Source organism: Psammomys obesus, unplaced genomic scaffold (genome assembly GCF_907164565.1).
Source record: "Psammomys obesus unplaced genomic scaffold, mPsaObe1.curated_primary_1811, whole genome shotgun sequence".
Lineage (NCBI taxonomy): Eukaryota > Metazoa > Chordata > Mammalia > Rodentia > Muridae > Psammomys > Psammomys obesus.
Window position 1 is genome coordinate 4,050,461 of NW_026593947.1, and position 20,021 is coordinate 4,070,481.

At 50.7% G+C, this 20,021-nt stretch overlaps 1 protein-coding gene across 2 annotated transcripts in view; it reads right to left on the minus strand.

Annotated features, from left to right (window-relative positions):
- The window catches only part of Galnt2 (polypeptide N-acetylgalactosaminyltransferase 2), a 114,524-nt gene that overhangs the window by 48,224 nt on the left and 46,279 nt on the right, over positions 1 to 20,021 (minus strand). For both annotated transcript variants that reach the window (XM_055617540.1, XM_055617541.1), the window contains exon 2: positions 5,754 to 5,847. In XM_055617540.1, coding sequence (XP_055473515.1) covers positions 5,754 to 5,847 — 94 coding nt within the window. The remainder of the gene's footprint in view (positions 1 to 5,753; positions 5,848 to 20,021) is intronic.

The window sequence follows — 20,021 nt, forward strand, 5'->3', positions numbered from 1 at the left end:
AAAAGTTACATGGACTAGAAAGGAAAAACAAAACCACCTTCGTTATAGTGTGTGAAAACGACAACAAAAAGTCTGGAAGCATTTTCAGCAAGACCGTAAGTCGTGGGACTAATTAATGGAGACAGGTTGGTCGTCCCGTACCAGCAATGCACAGGTGGAATCTGAAGTCAGAAACACGGCATCATCCACATTTGCGCGCCCCGAAATCAATCTGACATTTAAATCTACACAGCTGTGCCTCGGGCTGTAAGAAGGAAACTACGGCGCTTTGATGACAGACAGCAGAGGAAAAGGGAATGAGTGGCCGAACAGTTCCTATGTCTGGACAGAGGACACCTTATTGCCCAGTGCCAGTTCTCCCGGCCTGATCTACAGAGCCAATGCAGTCTCAGTGGAGATCTCAGCGAGCCAGTCTGTGGTCATCAACAAGCCGACCCGACATCTCAAGTGAAACAGCGGAAGATGCAGAAGGGCCACGTGAGGGCGGAGCACTGACACCACCCCAACTGGAGACGTGCTGCAAAGCTGCAATAATCAGCTTTGGTAAAATACTCAAATACATCAATTGATCTGAATAAAAGGCCCGTTGACTTCTGATAAAGGAAAAATTAACAGGAAAAAGTAAACTTTCTTTCCCCCACCCCACTTTTTTGGGGGAGAAGGGTGCCGGAGACAAGTATCATTATTAAAGATATGACTAAAATTCTGGCAAAGATTTCAAAACATAACGCTTCCCTTTTCAACCAGAAGGTTCAACAGAACTTGAATCAACACTAGTTCAAAATCCTTATACTTTGACCACATAACTTATGTTCTCACATGGCAAGATAAGTGATGGTAGTTTGTTTTGTTTGTTGGTTTTTTATTTTTTGTTTTTGTTTTTGAGACAAGGTTTCTGTGTGTAGCCTTGGCTGTCCAGAACTTAATTTGTAGACCAGGCTGGCCTTGAACTCAAAGAGATCCACCTGCCTCGAGAGCTGGGATTACAGGCGTGCGCCACTACAGCCAGCTGGCAAGTGATAGTTTAAATAAACATTAACAGATAAACTCCATGAAACCAAAGTTTCTGCTTTTTTGTTTTGTTTTTTTAGAAATTTTGTTTGTAGTTATTTTTTAATACTTTATATTTATTATTTACACAGTATTCTGCCTGCATGTGTGCCCACGTGCCAGAGAGGGCACCAGATCTCACTATAGATAGTTGTGAGCCACCATGCGGTGCTGGGAATTGAACTCAGGACCCTTGGAAGAACAGCCAGTGCTCTTAACCTCTGAGCCATCTCTCCAGCCCAAGTTTGTGCTGTTTAATGAATGAATCAGAATGCTATGGTTAAATGTATCTACTCATTTTTATATTCCTAGTATCTAGGATGAAAAAATCTGATGTAGGTAATAGGCTTGCTGCGCATCTTTCTTCAAAAAATACTTTATAGCAGTATATAAATAGGGTACCCACACATTTAACTTTTGTTGCCCCAAAAGCTATAGATGTTTCATTTTTTTATAACATGGTTTTTGTTTTTTTTTTTTTTTTTTTTTTTGGCCCAACATTAACAAAGCTGACAAACTGCTGAAATGGAAATGTTTGTGTCTTCCACAACAGAAGCAGCAATTTGACGGAAAGAAATGAAGAAAGAAAGAAACAAACAAACAAACGACGGCATATTCTATCACTCCTCAGTTGTTTAGCCTGTGCGCCCAGCAGGCTGAGAGCGGCACCTTCTTCTCTTTAGGCAGCTCACACACACAGTGGCTCTGCAGACATTCGAGAACACACAAACGTGTTCTGGCGCTGGTAACCACAGTGCGCTTCCATGGCTGTTGTCACTGGAAAGCAGTGTTATCCACGCAATGCATGCAGCTAGCAAACACTCGGGTGACCATTGCAGCGGGGCTTAACTTACAGGGCAGATCTAGCACTGTAGAGCCAGTCGGTCCACATGCACATATACAGGAAACCACACACATTCACACAACCTTCTATTTTTAATCCTCCAAAACAATGTTTTGATTTTTGTTTTTTTTATTTTGTGCAAACATCTAAACATTCTACCACTAAGGCAAACAGTTCAAATTACCAAAGGTCAGAATACAGGCTATGTTTATCCAAAAGCATTTCCCCTTGCACATTACTGTATTGTTTTGTTCTAAACACACGCACAACATAAGTGTGAACACTGCATCCCAGTAATCTCTAATAATCAAACACAAGTTTTCAAGAAAAATTTGATTTGAAGAAATAGATACTGGATGCCCAATATCTAAAAGTGTTTCTGTTAGTGAACAAGCCTTGAGAGAGGGAAGGGGGCCAGAAAAAGTAAAATGGGGGGAAGTAATTCAAGTTTACTAAAATGGAAACTTCCAAAACACAAAAGCGTATCTTTTGTAATCCAGAGCAGTGGATCTCAGCCTGTGGGTCTCAACCCCCCGGAGGCTGACCAACCTATCGGTATAATGTTCTTTTGGAATGTATATAATTTACTCTTGTTCATTCAAATGCTGATTTCTCTCCCCCACTCTCTGGTTTCAATCCCGACATTGCATCACCTGTCTTAACTTTGTGTAAACATGCCAAAATAAAGCAACTAGCCACAATGTTGAGCAAGGGAAAGGAAGCAGGAAGAGAGGGAGGAGCCAGAGGACAGGAAGGTGGGAGGCAGAGGAGGGAGAAGGGAGAAGAGAACTGGGAGCAGAGCTGGGAGAGAGATCTTGGAGGACGTTGAGAGATGGGCTGGACCTAAGATATCACTAAAAGCAAGTATAATGTGGGAAATCTAAATGTTAGGAAACTATGCGGGCTTGGAGGTTTAGGATGGACTAACTATTGCCCAGCATTGTGTTCTAGGTTAATTAAATAAATCCCAGTCTCTGTGTGGTGATTTGGGTATACAGCTGCTTAGGACTAACAGCAGCAATACTAAAAGATAATTAACAGTAAATACAAAATACAACACCAACCCTTTCACGGGTCACAATGTCCTGCCTACCAGGTATTTATGTTATGATTCGTAACAGCAGCAAAAGTACAGTTTTGAAGTAGCAAGGGGAAACTTTCACAGCTGGCAGTCAGCACAGCGTGAGGTATTAAAGGGTCCCAGCCAGGAAGGTTGAGAACCACTGGTCCAAAGCAACTCATCGGGAATCTGAAATAAATGGGCTTCAGTTTATTCCCATCTGCTGGTCCAGGCAGAGCTCTGGTGCCAGGACTCTGCTTGCTGCAGGTCAAGTTCACCTACTGGTCTTTTGACGTGAGCCAGCTTGTTCAGAGCTCACTTGCATCAGCATTTTTCTTCATGGTAATGTAGGTCCTCATGAGCGCTGTGGTATTCACTCTAGGCTGGAGAAAGGTGTTTCCACTGTGCGCCTGGTTTAATAAATCCCGAGGCTGCAGTTTCCATCCAGGCATGCAGCTCCTTTCTCATCACACTTAGCACCGAAGTCATCCTTGTAATTCTGGCGTTGCTCACAGGAGATGATAGCAGACATTTACCAAATGATCTGGGAGGCTCCATGGAGTTGGCGCAATCTTCTTTAACTCCTTCACTGGGATTTGAACTGGAGTTACTCAGCTCGGCAGTTTCTTCTCTGAGGTTCTTCTTTCCCTCCATGCTCTCAATCCATCCCTTTTTGTTTGTTTGTTTTGTTGTTATTTCTTTCTGAGACAGGGTTTCTTGGTGTAGCCCTGGCTGTCCTGGAACTCACTCTGTACACCAGGCTGGCCTCAAAATCAGAGGTCCATCTGCCTCTGCCTCCCAAGTGCTAGGATTAAAGGCATGTGCCACCTTTTTCACTTTAGTGAAAAAGTAAACTTTCAACAGACACCCAATAGCAAGTCAATCTAGACAGACCCTTCCATCTTCCACAAAAACTACCTCAAAAGGGATTACAGACTTAAGTAAAATTCTAGGAAGTAACATTAAAAAATGTTGCAGATCTATAGCCCAAATCATGTCTTGCTGCCTTTAGTCTCCCCACAGCCACGTTCCAACCCCTCCATGTGAAAACCGCACCTGACACCCTTGGAGGTGCCCGCTTTGCTGAACCGCCTCCAGCTACCCTCACTGGTGGGTTTGGGGAACACCTCCCTTCTTTTCCACAATTATAAAATCTCACAATCTCCTTTAGGGCAACCCAAATCCATGTTTTCAGGCCGTGGTAACTCATTTTGACTCAGACTCAACCACTGCTTACTCCCTTTGGAACAAAAGCTATGTTCTGCACTGTCACTATTTATACAGTGGCTTTATTCACAACTGGCGAAACGTGGAAGCGACCAAGACACCATTCAGCAAGTGAATGCAAAAATAACTGCGGTATATCCAGGCAACACGTCAGAATTGGCCAGCGAGGGCCGGAGGCTAGCTCAGGGCTGAGGGTGCTTCACACTCGTGAAGAGGGCTGGAACTGGGTTCTCAGAACCTACACCGTGGCTTACACCACCATGGGGCCTGACACCGTCTTCTGGTCTCTGCAGGCATCCATAGACACAGACACAGACACACAGACACACACACAGGCACACAAACACACACATAATAAATTCGTATTGGAAAGTACAAGACACCAATCTGCAGACTCTAATCCAATCATATGCCATCCCAGGAAAGGTGGCACAGAATAATAAGATCTGAGATGTGGAGGGGTAGGCAGAGGGAGGAGCAGGCAGAAAGAACACAGGCCAGGATGGTCACGCTACTCACACTCAATGGATCTCTGACAAAAGTGATGTCAGAACTCACAAGATGTGGGGCTTGAGAGACGACTTAAGTGGGTAAGAGCACTGTGCAACTACGAGGACTCACACAAGTTAGGCATCCAACGCACCAAGGATGCCAGAGCCTGGGGAATCACAGGGGCTTGCTTAGAGAGGGTGGCCCCTGGTTCAAGAAAAGACCCCGCCTCAGAGGAACAGTCTGAGGGTGAGGGTGACAGAGGACACCCAACACCCTCTTCTGACCATTGCACATGTGCTCACCCCCTTCCCATGTTTGTATGAATGCAGTCGTGTGTGTGCACACATGCACAAGAGCGCGTGCACGCACGCACATACACACAAGTTTCTTAAAAAAAAAAAGGAAACAAAGAAATAAGAAGAAAAAAAAAACCTCACAGAATGTGCCCTGCCACCAAGAACGCCCCTCACTGTGAACTCTGGAGGTGAGCCTAAGTAACTGTAGTTCACAACTTACTCCCAGTGTCCCATTCTGTGAGGACATAGATGGGTGTGGAGGAGGAACACTGTGGCATGGGAACATTCTCAATCTTTTGCCAATTTTGCTATGAAGCTAAAACTCCTTCAAAAAAATCAAGTCATTTGAATTTTTTTCATGAACTAAAACTTTAGATCCTATTGTTTATACTTTATTCTGTTTTCTCTTTCTTTTTTTAGAAAAGGTTTATTCTACGTGTACAGTACTTTATCTGCATGTACACCTGCACGCCAGCAGAGGGCGCCAGATCTCATTACAGATGGTTGTGAGCCACCACGTGGTTGCTGGGAATAGAACTCAAGAACTCAGAACCTCTGGAAGAACAGACAATGCTCTTAACGTCTGAGCCATCTCTCCAGCCCTTCTTCTATTTCAATACATTCTGCTGACCACCCACCAACGTCCTGACAGGAAAAGCAGAAGTGTGTTCCTGGGCAGCACCCAGTAGCTTAAGTAATCATTATCTGCCCGTCACTGCTCCCAGGGCTACATTCCATCCATCCACAGTCAGGGGCCAGGAAGGACTGGCCTCAGATACAGTACCTGGAGGGAGGGTCTCCACGCTCTTGGCTTTCTCATCTCCATTGCTGTGGTGAAGATCTTTCTTTTTAATGGGGTTGATGTCATTCCAGTCATCCTGAGAAACAGAGACACTGAGTGAGTTGTGTAGCTCGGCTGACTCACCCACGTTAGCACTTCAAAGGCTGTGTCTTGTGACACCATCACTCCAGGGGACTCAACAGTGGGCAGGGAAATCTTCACAAGCACCCAGGGGGTCCAGACTGTATCTCTGCAGGACTCTAATGAGGACAGCAGCAACCAGGTGCTGGCACAGCACTGTTGTGTCAGCTGAGTCATGGAACCAAGGTAGGCTCTGCGAAATCTCAAGGTTGGGGCCCTCTAAGCTCCTAAGATGTTAGAGGGCCAATTCATCCTACTGACAGTATACCAGGAGCACACAGGGCATTGCCAGGGAGCCAGGCTGCAGGGTAAGATGGAAGCTCTGGTGGAATTTATCCCACCCATCTGGGCAAGCAATTGGCTGTCATTTATCAACATTAATCAAACTAAGTAACAGCCACAACAGCTTAATGCTTGTTCTACCACTTCACTCTGATTGGTGTGGGAAAAAGTGTTTCTGTGCATAACCCAAACAAGAGACCTCCTGTGGGCAGCCTTGTGGAAGGCCACCTCCTGAGCAGAGGAGGAAGCTGGCAGTGGGAACCTTCCCGGCGGCCCAGCCTGCTTTCCACGGACCACACCCTGGACTGGCCTGCTGTATGTGGTTTGCTGTGTGTCACTTGCTCAGCCTGCAATCTGCATTTAAGGGTAAGCCATCCTGTCCTCCTCTGCCCTCTGCAGCCTTCCCTTCGCCCCCTGCCTCCTGCTTGGAGTGATATGGCTGCCTTTATCACAGGAAGGGCATGCGTTGGTGGGGAGAGAGACAGACAGACAGATGGACAGACCCCGAGCCCCTCACTCCAAGCCACATCGCAGGCAGACTGGCTGGCCAGCCACCGCTGCTCAGCCTCCACCAACTACGGCACTTCTTGCTCCACACAGTGACAGACGTTTGGACATGCACCTGGACCCTATTTACAATTTTTCTTGCAGCCAGAAGATTCTAAAACGACACTTGTAATCAGCTCTTCTGATTATTGGGTTATGAATACACTGTCAGCCACCACTGGTGGTGACTGTGCAGTGACCCTAGACACACAGTAGCAGACTGTGCTGATGGACGGAGGCTCTGCAGCAAAAGGACCAGTTAGGCACTAACCAGCAGCTTTCAATTAAGAGCCATTTCTATTTCATAGCTGGTTTGTCACACTTTCTGACTAATAATACTTCCCTCCCACAAGGGCACCCGACCTCTCAAACACTCTGGCTCCTGGATCAAGCGATCTCACCTTAAGTAAGAACGCTGTTGCTCTCAGGAGCTGGTGGCTTCAATCAAGTCCTAGTCCCGGTAGTCACGTAATCAACACATCCAGGTCACCTCCCAGCATTTTCCTCAGAACATGCTTTCTCCCCACCCAGCCACATCTTCCCATCCCCGTCTGCTGCATCTACCACAACCCTAATTCTGGAGGTGGTGGATGAGCAGAGTGCAAGATGGCAGTATGTATGAGACAGCTCAGGGCACCTGCTGGGGCAGGGTCCTGAGGCCGTGCCCTACTGGGGAACACCCACCGTGTACCAGCCAGGGCTGGGCCAGCAACAAACTGGCAGTCCTCCTGCCTCACTCACATGACTGGAGGTTTCAATTACAGAGGTCACCCAGCTGCCAGAAGCTGCCCCCAACCCTAACCCTCTGTCAAGCAAATGGCAAGAGCCTCATTCTGAACATGTCATTAAACCTCAAAAGTACTTTTCTGAGGATCAAATAGGATGGCTTTGCAATGGCCTTCCACTCAAAATCCCCAACAGTGAGAAGGAGAAAGAGTGTGAACACCACACCCAGGACAGCCATCACCAGCCCTCCTGTCAAGGGCCAAGCAGAGGCCCACTCTGAACCCAGAGCCTGAAGGGGTGGAGGCCAGGCATCTACTGGCCTCCACCAGTAGTGTCACCTCCTAAAGGGTAGTGTTGGTAAAATGCTCTTTTGAAATGTATACACCTTACCCTTGTTCATTCAAAGCTGATTTCTCCCCCCACCCCCGTTTCAATCTGGATATTGCATTGTGATACTCATTCTAAGCATCCTGTCTCAACTGTGTGTGAACAGGCCAAAATAAAGCAACTAGACACAATGTTGAGCAAGGGGAGGAGCCAGAGGGCAGGAAATGAGTGGGAGGAGAAAGGGCGAGGAAGAGAGAGGAGAGCCTAGCGGGAGAGGGATCTTGGAGAGAATGAACCAGACCTAAGATTTCACAAAAAGCAAGTATAATGTGGGAAATCTAAATGTTAGGAAACTATGAGGGCTTTGAGGTTTAGAAGGCAGTAACTATTGCCCAGCATTGTGCTCTAGATTAAGTAAATAAACCCACTCTCTGTGTGGTGATTTGGGTATACAGCTGGTTTAGGATTAACAGCAGCGTTACCAGAAGATATATCAATAGTAAATATTAATCACCACTTACCACAGGGTAGTTTCCCTCTCCACCAACTAAACCACCGAAGTGGAGGGATGTGGGCAGCCCACATCCTAGAGTACGCAGGGCTACAGTGACAGGCTTACTGACCAACACAGGAGGCGGGTCAGACTCCCGGGCTGCTGCTCAGCCTCCCAGACACCTCTGCCCCTCGCTCCCCCAAGCCCATCAGTTGTGACAGGCACAAGATGCATGCCCTGGCTGTATGGACTTGGCAAGGGCACGGAATCTGGAAGGCACTCTGGGAGGGCTCTGGGAAAGGTTGTGCCCTGTGTACAGAGGTAGATGTCAGGGGAGCCTGATGGGAGAGAAAGGAGAAGGAGAAAGGCATGTTGGTAGCCCCAAACAAACAGAAGACACAGCAGACAGAGGTGCTTTGAGGCTGTTCTAGAAACTCCTCTGTGAGGAGGCCAGGCCTCTCCAGGTGGCCAAGATGAAGACGCAGTATAGAGGAATGGCCCAGGCTGGAGAGATGGCTCAGTGGTTAGGCCCACATCCCTTCTGTGTACCCCTGGCAGTGTGGTAAACACCTGGTGGCAGATGGAGTAGGCCCCACCCTCACTGGCTTCACAATAGCCAGTGACCATGGCTATTGATGCTAACAGCACATCTAGATGGCAGCACAGAAATGCCCTAATGACTCCACATGGTGAAGGCCTGTGCTCACACCCATGTGCCTAGGCCAGGGATCAGGCACTGTGCTCTCCTACTGTGAGGAAGGAAGACAGAATCTGCTTGGTGATGGGTATGTGCCTGTGAGGGGGGAGAAGCAAGCACACGGCTTGTGCCATGTTTGTAACAGGCACAAAAATAGTCCTCTGGAAGAAAGAAGAAGTAAACATGCTGCTTAAATCTCCCCTCCTGAAATACTTCTTGTCGATGCTAAATCACTTCAGCTACTAGACCATATGGTCAGGCACAGAACAAGTCCCCAAAATACTCCTAAAAGTCGGGTTTGTCAATGTCACCTGTCAGCATCACTTATTCAGTAATTATCACCAGGGCTGAGCAGAACCGCAACACTTCCTCTACAAAAAGCCAGGTTGCCAGATTCTGAAGGAGGCTTGCTCAAACTGGGGGCTTGTCTCTCAGAACTCAGACACTCCAGACCCACTGAGGTACCATTTTTCCAGACCCGGGCTCTTGGAGTAGACCAGCTCCCAGCTACAAACAGCACCTCTCAGGGCCAAGCCTTTGCACGAAGGGACCCACAGGGACCCAGAAACTGTGCTGCTTCTGATTCCTTGGGGTGGGTACTTCACCACGATGGGGCAGAAAAAAAAAACATGGCTCCTCTGGACACGGTGAGGCACCTGCACTCGGCAGGCCGCACTTTCACCTGTCTTGTTGTAACCCAACACCCCAATACTTGGTAACGTCGGGAAGGAGGGCTGGGACAGCGTACGGAAGACTGGCTGCTCACAAAGCAGATGTGGGGCAGAAAGGCTGGTCATCCGCCCCAGGCCTGCACTGTGCAAATGTTTTTCACCATCCGCTAAAGCTTCTACAACCCCCAAGACAGTGCACCAGCCAACCAGCCAACCAACAGCGCACTTCTGACCCCGGGCAACTCTGGCGGCATCCTTGAGCCTCAGTTTCCTAGTGCATGACAGGAAGTCAATACGCTGCATCCCGTCTCCAGAAGTGATACGCTCAGTGACTGTGACGCATGATGCAAAAGCGTGAGGCACTCTGAGGACGCGCTGGCTGCCTCTGCCTGAGGCCCCTGGCTCCTTGTGCAACACCTGCGCAGGCGAGCAGCCGTCACATTTCCTCCCTTCCTCCCCTGGCTGGATCTTAAAAGGATGCACACGTACTTCCACACACTTCTCTCCCATGACCTCGTGAGGAAAACACAGCACGAGGGGCATTCCACAAACCCTTGCTCACAAATGAACGCGCCAATAATGAACGTAAAGACATCACAGGCAGCAGAGTGAGGAGTCCCGCAGCCCAGAGGAAACTAACAGGGCCAGGACTGGATGCTGTGCCCCGGCCACACGGGGAGCACGGTGCCATGGGGCCACGTGCAATGCCCCCTGGATCCCAGTGGGAGCCACCAACTACACGCTGCCCTGTCAAGGCCTGGCTCCTACAACATGGTCCTTGTCTGGGCAGTTCTGTGGCTGAGTGTGACCTGAAGGGCATCTCTGAGCAGAGGAGGCTCCAGGTGACATGCCAGGCGCCTGGGGGCCCAAAACTAGGGAGAAGCACAACCTTACATCCTCTGAGCATCAACACCGACTCCCCATGAGTCATCAGCATACCTGGGTGTGTGCTTGGACACAGGGACACCTGAACAATGCTACAACCCTGACTGGTAAAATACCCACCCTGGCGCCCTGTGGACACAAGGACTGAATGGGCGTCCGTGGGAGCTCCACACGATACCCACAGTGTTCTCCAAACCTAAAGCTTTAAAAATCACAAGTAAAATACTCACACAGACCTTGTTTACCTGAAGAGAAAGTGGCTGCTAGACCAGCATCTGTCACAGCCTATGTCTGGGCTCCCTGGACATTCTGATGACAGTTTTGAGCACTCTTGCCCCCCAGGCCTCTCCAAGGGAGCTAAGACAAAAGTATCTTGGGAAAATTAATCAACATGCAGCCTTAGCAGGCACGAGGGGCCTACGAGCGATCTATTTCACGCTGCAGCGCTCTTCCCAAGAGTAACTGGTATACCCTAGCCAAGGCTAGTGAAAGCCACAGGAGGCTGGTGTGAGGGCAGAGAAGGCAAGATGCTCACATGAGTGTGACCTCACTATGGCCCTGAGTAGGAGCCTGGGAACCGAGTAGCTGTGCTGTTCCTGCGGCATCGTGCTGGAGTCCTGGGGGATCGGGGCAGAACCTGGTCTCGGTGTCCACGTCCCTCCTCTTCCTGTAAGGAGATCCTGCACAGACAGCAGGGTGGACAGCCCTTTCTCGGCCTCAGTTCTGTGTGTTCTGGGCCCCAGCTCCAGCCAAGGCAGACCTCTCCCATAGCCGAAGTAGCACACGTCAAAAGCTTGCCTGGAAAGTCTTCCATGTAAAAGGGAGGGATTTTTAGCAACTGCTTTCCCCAGTGACTCATATTAGTCAATCACGTCTTAAAATAAAGTAAAACTTCCAAACAGATGACAGGAGACTGGTGGAAAGGCTCTACCTCAGACAGCAGGTTGTGATTGTGCCTTACAGAGTCTCTGAGGGAAAAAAGTGAGATTTGGGGGAAGAGCTAGGAGCCCTTGGGGGCCAGGGGTTAGAAACGTGAGCACAGATCACTCCGTTCCTCACACATCATCATGGGACCAGATGTCCTAGACAGTAAAGTCCAGGGAGGCCATCCCACAGTGCAGGAAAGGACAGGTGTTTGCAAATGCCTACTTGTTCCAGCAGGGCCCTGCTGGCCCTTCCAAAGAGCGCCCTCCTCAGAGGACCAGCGCCCTCCCCGTGGAAGCCTCAGTCTTTCCAGATGCTGGTGGCTGAGGTGAGCAGTGTCAGGAGGGCAGAGGGGCCATCCCACACTGCTCATGGGGACAGAGCAGAGCCAGCATATTACAGAGGGCTCACAGCTACAGAGAAGACACGGGTGTACTCGGCACAGCCTGGCTGCTGTGAGCACCGTGATGGTCTTGAACACCGTGACGGTCTGCCGCCAGGGGAAGACTGAGTGAGACATGAACACACTCAACGCAGAACGAGGGCAGGCAGTCTTCCAGCAAGAGCAGGAGTGCAGCAGAAGAGCAGAAGCAGGTGTGAGGTAGGCCCTCCGCAGAAAGCAGTGACTGGACTATGAAAAAGACCCTGGTGCCTCAGCAGGTTGTGAGAGGGGGTTTTCCTGGAAGGGCCTCAGTACATGAAACCTGACACTTAATTTCTCACCTCTAGCCATCCCATCTTATCAGCCTCACCCTGGTCTTCCTTTCACTAAATCCAAAGTCTTCATTCACCATGGGTCTGCGGTTCCCTGGCCTCTTTTTCCATGTGGGGAAAGTGGCTGACGCAATGTATCAGTGGGAGCAAGAGCTACCTACCACACCTAACCCCAGGGCTGGCCTCCAGAGTGTAAACTCAGCTGAGTGGCTGTTCTGTTGGTGTTCACACGTCCTTAAAGGGAGTGAGTGTCCAGTGAACCCCAACCCTGACAGATGCAGCTCTTTCTAGGGAGCCCTGAGACAGGGCCTCACTCCTTCTCCCAGGTCTAGCCAAGGGGCTCCTGCAGAGTTATCACAATGAACTAATCCCAAGTAATTCTGTGCACAAATGCTACAGTATTACTTATACAAGTAGAAAAGAAACTTAAAATATTCTCCACTAAGCAGTTAATTTATGTTACAACCCCTTAAGAGGATATTATGCATTCATTAAAAATTATAATGTAAAGACCACATCAAATATGCAAAGTGCTTATGTTAAGCAGGAGACCAAATTTTACGTACACAATAAAACAACTATCTAAAAATACGCATCCATATGGACTAGCCTGGAATGAGACACGGGGAAGCAGAAAAGCTCTTGCTGGCCGAGAATGCTGGGTGCTGTTTCCACCACTCCAACTTTCTTTCATGCTCTTAAATTATTCTCATGAATAATTTTAAACACAGCACAAATATGTTATGGTGGAATTATGAATCTACATGGTACTCAACATCACTGAAGCAGCAGGAAAGCTGGCCAGACCTGTATGGAGAGCTGTTTACAGAAACTGTGGGCCCAGTCTCTGCAATTCAGGTGTGGTCCACACAGCAGCCCCAAACCCAAAGGTCCCTCGGAACTCAGGTAAACACCCAGAGATAGCCTGCAGCCTGGCGTCAGCAACGCTGGGCCTGCCTCCACGTCTTTTTACAAACGCCACTTTCCATACTAAGTATTTTCTTAAAGCAAAAACAGAAACTGGCCAACGAGAGACCAAAGCAGCCTTGTGAGCACACAGCCACCACTAGGAGCCCATGGCCACTGACAAATTAAACCTTAGCCATGCTGGGCACGGATGCCCTGTGAGCACAGCCACTACTGAACTGAGTGTTATGGGTCTTCCCAGGAGCCTGGCCATGTGCACAGAGAGCCGTATGCTCCCACTTGACGACACGACACTATTTCCGTGAGTGACACAGCCACCTCCCTGAAGCGGACGCTTCCTGTGAACACGCCACCTGTCGGAACTGTGTGGTCTCCGTGTGCCCTTTGGTGTGTGATCTTTATCACCCCTGTGGAGCTGTCCCAGCATGCCATTCAAAGGAGAAGAAGCTGAGACCCAAGTGACAGGGCTGAGAGCAACCAGTATACAGTGAAATCACGGCTGCCTAGCACAGGGGCCGGCTCTGCCCGCCTCACAGGGGCAGCTCTGGGACATACTGGCTGAGCAGGTACACGGTCACTCCCTGGCACAGGCTGGACACGGCCTGCTCCACACCTGTTCCGACAGCGCAGGGTCCTGCGCACATCCTCTCATTATTTCCATCAACTCTGGAACTCTGTGACCTACTCATGCCTGTCTTGAAAGCCACCTCTTGTGGTCACAAATTATCATGTTTGATCCTCATGAGACACCAGGGGCGATCTGCTTTATGGCTCTCAGCCCAGAGCCACGGGAGTCATATTTTCCGTCTATGGCGACACTGGAGAAATGGAGATGACACATACGGTGGCATCAGAGGAACGTTAACAAAACCCACTAGCCGAAGCCACAGACCCACATTCTATCACTCACATGAAGCCAAGAGTCTCCCACCCACGGCCTGATGTCTGGCATGAAATCCTGAACTGTGTCATGAAGAGCACGGGTTTGGCGCACTAGGCTGCAGTGGGTTAGAAATGGCCATGGTTTCCTGCCTCCCTCCACGGACAGCTAGGGACAGAGGTTGGATGTGGCCATGGGGCATGCTGGCAGGGGCTGGGGGTCCTCAGAGTCCTCAGCTGTGCCATGGCTATCTGGGAGGAGTGGCAGGATGACGTCACCGACACACGGCATCCCCACATCTGGGTGGTCTGCTGAGTGGCACAGATAACCGAACCACTGGCGTGACATGCCACTCTGCAGGACGTCATCGGCCACAGCTGCGCCACAAGCAGACTCGCCGGCCCCAGACTGTCAAACAGCCTGCTGGAGTGACGGCCAGGGCCAGCCACACAGCTTGAGCCAGGAGCCCCAACCTGGGGGCCGTACTCTTCTATAAATTCGGGGGACCCAGGACAGCAGGTGTACACGCGGCTGACAACAGTCCTTATGTGCACATTCCATCGCTCAGTGACCAGCTGAGAAGAAGAGGCCAGAGACCGCCATCATTCTACTCTAGAGCTGCCAGAGTCAGGCTGTGCTGTGTGGTCCGACTACCTTGACACCTTCCCTGAACCTCCTCATGCTGCCAAGTGCAGATGAGGGTTAACAGTCACCACACAGGACTTCTACAACCTCCTGTACCACGTGTAAAACGTACCACATGGCAGCAATGTCAGGCAGAAACCCATGGTAGAAGTCCAACACCACGAGGACCACGCCTTGCTGGGGCACGGAGACTGTTATGAGGAGGCGAGGAGAGCCAGTGGGGGCAGCGGCCAACTGGGAACACATGTAGGGTGGTGGGTGACTACTGGGCTCTAAAGACATCCATGGGCAGCTCCCCCTGTGTCTCTTGGCAGTCGTTTTAGGAGGTCAACCATGTTCTCAGAGCCAGGGTTCGGCTCTGACAATGAGGGACCCCACCCAGAGACAGCTAAGCTGGCAATGCCCCAGTCACAAGCACTGCCTGCTCAGGAGGAACTAGAAGGAAAGGCAGCCAGCCTGCCGACAGGAAGGTGAGTGGCTCCACCATTTCTCCTCAGACTGGCACATTAGGCCACCATCCACGTGTGACGGTAAATTCATCACTTCAAAGACCAGTCTACCTAGTGGGAATAAGAAAGACACTGGGCCTGGTGGCATCCCAGGTCACAGCACCCCATATCCTGGATGTGGCCCTCAGGGACCAATCAAGAAACAGAATCGCCTCCCTCTCCCCCATCAGGAAAGTCTAGGGACTCCATGTAACCAGATTAGACCCTGACTGGCTTCTTCATTCTGTAGGAAGGTGGAACAAAAGGCAACCAGGGAAGCTCCCATCAGCCTTGGGCTCACTCAAGTCCTGAATTCTGAGCTCCGGGGAGCACTGAACATTTCCATCTCAAAGACAGGAAGTTGGGTACAATAAACGCAGAGGGAAGAGGACTGGTGACACAGTGTGGCCGACTCCTGAGGAAAGGGCTCTCAGGTGACAGCTCAGGACAGCCACAGTGGGGGCACAAGTACGCTGCCCAGGTGGGGTCAGAGGGACAGGAGCAGGGACTGCTCTGGGTGCTGTATGCTTCAGCCACTCAGCACCCACACAGAGAGGCCTGCCCTGTGGCTCAGCAGATACAGCACGAGACAGCATGGCCTCTTGAGCCTGCAGCCCAAAGCTGGGCCTCCTTATCCCTCTGGTCACACCTGTGTAACAATTTAACAAAAAAAACCTGTGTAACAAAATTGCCCACAGGCTGATGGCAGTCCACCTGTACCCATAGGCTGTGGTAGGCAGCAGCGAATAAGGGCTTCGAGGCCTGCAGATGCTGGCTCACAGCCTGACTTGGGTATGTCTGCAGGAAAAATGACCTGGACACCTTGGCAGGCCTCACTGTAACCATACTGGGAGCAGCCCAAGGAAGCTGCTGCATACACTGCCCTTCTCTTTACTACTCCAGACCCGGGCTAGTCTCTCTCTCACACACACGTACACACACACCACCCAAAGGGGGCTCAGCCTCCCTGTACAAGTCAACAGCCGGCCCTCCACAGGAAACAATCACATGACCTCTATGGTCCCCCAACTGTCACACCCATGCACCTGCAGGCCGCCCCCATCATGATCACACTCCTTCCCCAACTGGCAGCTGGTGCCCTCTCACCCAACCCTGGGCTTGCACACAACAGAGAGCCCTTGTCCTGATGCCTACACTCTGGCACAGCTTTCTCAGAGTGTGCATGTCTGTGTGCACACGTGCGCGGGGAGGCCAGAGAGCAACCTCACGGTCCTTCCACCTTGTTCTCTGCGACAGGGTCTCTTGGTGACTTGCAGCTTGTCCAGCTGGCCGGCAGACCAGCAGTTAGAAAGGGTAGGAGCAGGTGGCGCCACGCTCAGCCTTGTCATATAGGTTCTGGGGACTGACCAAGCACACTGCCAACCAGGCCATCTCCTCCAGCCTCATGACAGACCAGAACGCGCTTCTGCACATCACCTCCCCTTGGGTGCTATTTCTTTGGAACCTGATCGTAAATCTGGGGTTATAAATCGTCTTTTACTTAGAAATGGAGTTTCACAGAAAACCTCAGGCCTCACAGAGCCATGCTCTGCCCACACCTGGGAGTTTTAGCAGCACCACAGAGGAGACTGTGGCTATTGAGCCTGCAACACTTTGGGGAAGGAGCCCTATCCACTAACACAACCAAGTACTAATCTTTTAAAAGAACATGGAACAACTGACAATTTGTTTATCCTAACCTCTGGACTAAGTCATCCTGGTATGTACCCCGGCTGGATTATATTCTAATTTTAGTTATGGACAAGGCACCTGCAGTGACCTCTGGGCGTGAGGCGCCATGACATCTGAGGCCCGTCTCCTACAGAGAGCAACAGAAACCAAGGACCCGATCCAGAGATGGTATCTGGATGGGCACCAGAGGGGGCCAGAAATAGCACCCAACTTCCCCACAGGACCTCAGCAAAAGGCCAGGGATTTACACACTACAGAGAGGAGAAGCATGCTTCCTCCCCGGGACCTGCTCTCAGAAGCTGGACAGAGCTCCAGCCTGCCCAGAAGAGTCCTTGTACTAGAAACAAAACCTCAGACAAAGGGCCAACCAGCAAAGGTCCTTACACTAAGAGAGGCTGTGGTCATGCCAAGTGGCGTAACTACATGGTTCATGTCCTGAGGTTAATTTACAACCCAGGAATTATTACTGGAATCTGGGGATGCCCTAAAACGACCCCAATCTGGAAGGGTCAAACAGCAGCAGTGTATCTTTCATAGCTCAGGCATCAGAGGCCTAGGCCTGACAGGGCTGGTTCCTCAGGCGGCTGAGATGTCTGTTCTGGCCCCTCCCTGAGCCTGCAGGTGTCTGCTCCCTGTATCTTCTCATCACCTCCCTCTAGGAGTGTCTCAGTGTCCCTGGTGCCCCTTTTGTAAGGACACCAGTCACACTGGCTTAGAGCCGCCTTAATGACCTCATTGTAACTGGATTTCCTCTGCAAAGACCCTGTCACCAAATATAGCCCCACTCCAAGGCCCTGGGGATTAGGGCTCTGGCCTACGTTTTTATTTGGAAGAACAACTCTTACTACCCCAGAGACTTTCCTGAGGGGACAGAGTATACGAAAAAAAGGTCCCGGGGACCTGTGTAGGCTTTGGCTTCCTCCCATCCTCAGTGGCTTGATCTTGAAAAGCCTGAGGACTTTGGCTGTGGACCAGCCCTGGGAGGGCAGGTAGAGGCCAGCAGGCCCACTGGCCGAGCTCCGCCTCTGTGTAAGTGTGCCCCGCTGTGACTAAGGGTCTCCATCCGCTTGATTTCTGCCAGGACTGAACAGTAAAGTATTTATATATTCAGAATACACATCTCTGTTTCAGGAGGAGGTGAGTTCTTGGCCCAAGAGCTCACAGACAGCTACTATTCAGCTTTGAGTCCCAAGAAGCTAATCTGACAGAGACTTATTATTCTCTTCAAATAATGGATGAGAAAGAGCCCATTTTGTTGTCTTTAATAAGTTAGACACTCAGGCAGACAGACCACACAATAAATCTGCATACGTGCGTAAGAGGGGCTGGGTACCAGAGCTTTTATTAACGTATCAAATCCAGACACAAGGCAGAGGCCAAGTGAATGCAAACCAGTACCTCCAGGGAGCCTGGGCCTCCTATTAACCCTGCCCCTGCTGTCAGCCGTGCCAGGAGGCCTTGGACAATGGCTGCACTCCATCTCCCAGGGCTGGGGAGCAGCCCAGACAGCCTGACAAAAGGAACCTCAGACAGACCCCTGGCTGGAATCATGAAGGCAGGCTGGAAGGAGTCTGGTGATTGGTGGGTCCAGAGGCGTCCTCAGACAGAATGGGACCTTGTTTTTCAAAAGGACAGAACAGCAAGGTTGCTGTAAGGCCTGGCTCTACATGGGAAGTGCTGCAGGCATTGTGTTTGTTTTGTTTGTTTCCTCTGATATGTAGAAATGTGCTTACAAAAGAAAGGAGTGGGTCCAGGGATGAGCTGGACCTGTGCTGTGTGACACACACACACACACACACACACACACACACACACGTCGAAGACAGCCACAGAAACACCCTCTGGTGAGGGAAGGACAGCACCCCGCTGCATCTGTCCCAGGCAGGGCATGTGCTTCTCTTGATTGTATCATTTAATTTTAGCTCATTTAATGAGACTTGAAAGACAGTCAATAGTTTTCACGCATGAAAAGAAGGTAACTTTTCCTCACTCCGGGGCATGCGGAGGCAGCAGGCACAGGCCAGCGGATGTTCCTCATCATGGGGAGGAACGCCCAGGAAGGACAAAGGGCCCTCCTGGGTGTGTACCTGGAGCAGAGGCTGGAGACGGTGAACATGCCTTCTACCCCAGGAAGCAGCAGACGTAAGAGATCAGGACTCCAGAGGAGACCCACTGACAGGAGGACCAGCACACGGTTCGCCTCTGACAGCCCATCTCCCCGTCCCCTCGAGATGCACATAACCTTCTAGACTTTTCACCAGTCACAGTAACACAGACCTGACGCAGAAACAGTGGACACATGGAGGGAGCCTCACACTGACCACTTTTGCACACAGACTATGTACACCTACTATCTGTTTTCTACAGTAGTTTCAAGAGCTATGCACTGGGCGGAAAGTTTCATCGGAAAAACTTTGCCCACATGCCTGGATGGAGTGAAGGTAAGAGGCCACACCTGAATCAAGGGAGTAAAGGCCCTGGGTGCATCCGCCCAAGCTCTGCCCAGAGGCGAAGCCATCCTCTGACAGTGGGCTCTGCTCTGGGTCCTGTCAGCTGTGCCAGGCGGGGGGGGTGGGGGGGAACAGGACGGGATGAGACAGGATGACACAGGGCCAAGCCAGGGAGCTCTGTAACACAACTTCCAGGACCCCACACAGTCCTGCCTGTCAAGGAGACTGTTGTTCTACAAAGGTACCTACCGTACCACAAGCTGTCTCATGGCAATCTGTGCTGACATTCCTAAAACAGGAATCATGTGGAACCTCCTGGGACATGAGCACACAGAACCCAGCACCCTGACCCAGACCTAACACAGAGCTGCATTCAACAGGTGGCGCCAGGGGCTATGATGCAGGGAAAATTCAGTGAGGTCACAGCCCCACTGGGCCTCTATCAGCAAGATGATCCAGAGAGCCTGCAAGTTTTGGGGACAAAGGAACAGAGAAGCTGCAGGCTGACAGCCAGCCTCTGGGCCAGTACCACCGCAGGTCACCTAGGCCCTGTGGCCACCCTCAGGCAGAGAACCTGACAGCACAAGGAGGACAGACACCTACACAGGATGGTCTCCAGGACAGGCCACACTAATCTCACCTACCTCAGCCTACTGAGTGTTGCTTAAGGGGCAAGCCATCACACCTGATTGCAGGCTGGGTCTCAAAGTCTGACCGGCAGGGAAGCCCCGGAGAGCCCACTTCAGGGGGACTGCTAGCTACCCCCCAACATGCCCGGCTGGA